This window comes from Peromyscus californicus, unplaced genomic scaffold, assembly GCF_007827085.1.
Source record: "Peromyscus californicus insignis strain IS unplaced genomic scaffold, ASM782708v3 Scaffold_10__1_contigs__length_136768540, whole genome shotgun sequence".
Lineage (NCBI taxonomy): Eukaryota > Metazoa > Chordata > Mammalia > Rodentia > Cricetidae > Peromyscus > Peromyscus californicus.
In genome coordinates this window covers 57571152-57573545 of record NW_026294391.1, presented here as the reverse complement: position 1 = coordinate 57573545, position 2394 = coordinate 57571152, and the positions used below count along the sequence as shown (strand labels likewise).

At 46.2% G+C, this 2394-nt stretch overlaps 1 protein-coding gene across 1 annotated transcript; it reads right to left on the bottom strand.

The window, feature by feature from the left end:
- Positions 1–776: 776 nt before the first annotated feature.
- LOC128115024 (60S ribosomal protein L21-like) lies at positions 777–2009 on the bottom strand. Its single transcript, XM_052745555.1, has one exon. It carries the CDS (start codon positions 1310–1312, stop codon positions 830–832), a length of 483 nt encoding a protein of 160 aa, XP_052601515.1. The 5' UTR covers positions 1313–2009; the 3' UTR covers positions 777–829.
- Positions 2010–2394: the final 385 nt, after the last annotated feature.

Here is a 2394-nt window from a genome sequence, read left to right as displayed (position 1 = left end):
GGACCTGGACACTACAGAGAGACATTAGCAACCTGGAGCAAAGTACAGAAAAGAGAGCACAGGGGTGTGAGAAGACTGTGTACCAGCTGCCAAAACTGTTTATCCTGAACAAGAGATGGACAGACTGACAGTGTGTTGGTTCAAGGACCGGTTTTCAAATATGCACAGCAGAAGGATTGACCTTGTTTTGCTTGAGAAGAAGGCATCATCGTTAAGAGTGGAGGGTGGGTAATATGGGAAATGGACTCATTCCCGTAAAGGACTCCACAATAGTCTGGGAAGATCCAGTCTGCAATGGTCTGACTTGAGAGAATGAGACTTTCCCTTCCCTGGACTCACTTAAGCAGGGGCAAGATCAGTATTTGGTGAAGAGTTTGACTCAACTGGTGAGGCCATATCTCACAGCATGAATCTGAAATTCAAATAGAGAGACTAGAAATAGTGAAAACTAGCTGTAGCCCTCAGAGAAGGTACCTCTTAACCAGCTGTTTCTTCTGCTTCCAACCTCTCTGCCTCAGGCCCACTCGGCCCCTCTGCTCCAGAAATATTTTCCTAAATACTTTCTCATGAGACCTTCCAGATCACGTATCACAAGATCTCAGTGAGCCTAGAGGTTATGGGTCAGCTGTTCAATGTTCAAATGTTCAGACATTTCACCAGGCTGGCATCAGCCCCACGCAGTGCTAGTCCACTCATGGCCTGACTGTCTCTGCTGATAGGGACTGTTGCCCTTTGGGCAATCTGCTCTAATTGCTCATATTAATATCTTTTTTTTTTTCAACATAAGAAAAGCCCTTTACAGTTCAGGTCTTTTATTTCTTTTTGTACATTAGGCCATGAATTCATATGGAATGGGCTCCAGCAGCTCAGGCTCCTTCCCGTTAGTCCTCACAAAGTGTGCTTCTCTGGGTGGGGCGGGCTGGAGCTTCAGCTGCACCCAGGTGCCCTTCTCCTTGGCTTCCTTTTTCTTCTGGTCGTTCTCCTTCACCCGCTTCAGGAAGCTGTCTCGGCTCTTAGAGTGCTTGATGTGCTCAATCCGCATGTTGATTCTCTTGGCAAGGATCTTGCCCTTAACTTGCTTGTTTACAATGATGCCCACGGCATGCTGGGTGACATTGTAGACTCTTCTGGTTTTGCCATGGTAACACTTATGAGGCATTCCTTTTTGAACAGTGCCCATTCCCTTGATGTCTACAATATCACCTTTCTTGTAGATTCGCATGTAAGTAGCCAAAGGAACAACTCCATGTTTCCTAAAAGGCCTGGAGAACATACAGCGGGTCCCCCTCCTCTTTCCCTTTGTGTTCGTCATTTTGGCGAGTTACTGGAAGATGGCTGCCGCGGCCCTCAGATTAATATCTTAGGGCACTTGGTTTTTTCCCCATTTTTTTGAAACCATTGACAATAAATTTCAAAAGACTCTGAGGGGCTACAATCATGAGCTGAAACTCTTATCACAGTTTTTCTTTATTAAAAAAAAAAGGAAAGAGCAGGGCTGCCGATGGAGCTCACTGGGTACAGAGCTCAGCGAGCATGTGTAAGGCCTTGGGTTCCATTCCCAGTGCTGCAGAATCTGGGCACGATGGTGCACACCTGTGGTCCCAGGACTCAGGAGGCAGAAGCTGGAGGATCAGAAACTGGAGTCAAATTCCCTACACAGTGAATTTGAAGTCAGCCTGGGCTACATGAAACCCTGTCTCAAAAAGCAAAGCAAAGCAAAAACAAACAAACAAAAAACCCACAAAACAATACACAGGTAAATAAATAAACATTTTTTAAAAGGCAAAAAGAGCAGCTTTTTAATGATGAATCCAAATCTGCTTTCCTAGAACTTCCACCCATCAGCTCTTGGAGCAGTTGGAGTTGGATCCACAAAACAAACCTACAGCTTCAAGCCAGCACTCAGGAAGCAGAGGCAGGTGGATCTCTGTGAGTTTGAAGCCAGCCTGGTCTACATAGAAAATTCCAGGCTACATAGTAAGATCCTGTCTCAAACAAAACAAAACAAAACAAACCTACAACACCCCCAACACCCCCCACCCCCACCCCCGCCGCCACCACCGCTACCACCGCTCTCACATAATGATTTGCCCACATTAGACACATTTTTCCAGGCATACTCCACGCTTCTTGCTGTCGTTTCCTCCCCCCGCCCCCTTCTCTAAGCACACTTTGTGAGCATCTCTGTTGAAGTCTGGTGCCTCACACTGATGAGGACAGAACAGCATGCACAAGATGGTCCTCTCATTTTGAGGGATACACTCTTATTAATACTGCTCGCATGCTGCCCTTGTGCTGTTACACTTGGACTTCAGAAAAGGGAATCCACCTCTAGGAAACTTGGTTTGGTAAAACTGACCTAGTGACCGAAGCAGAATCTTTTTGTATATGATC

Bases quoted from the DNA above. Each gene is read 5' to 3' on its own strand.
- LOC128115024 (XM_052745555.1), bottom strand. From the start codon at position 1,312: ATGACGAACACAAAGGGAAAGAGGAGGGGGACCCGCTGTATGTTCTCC.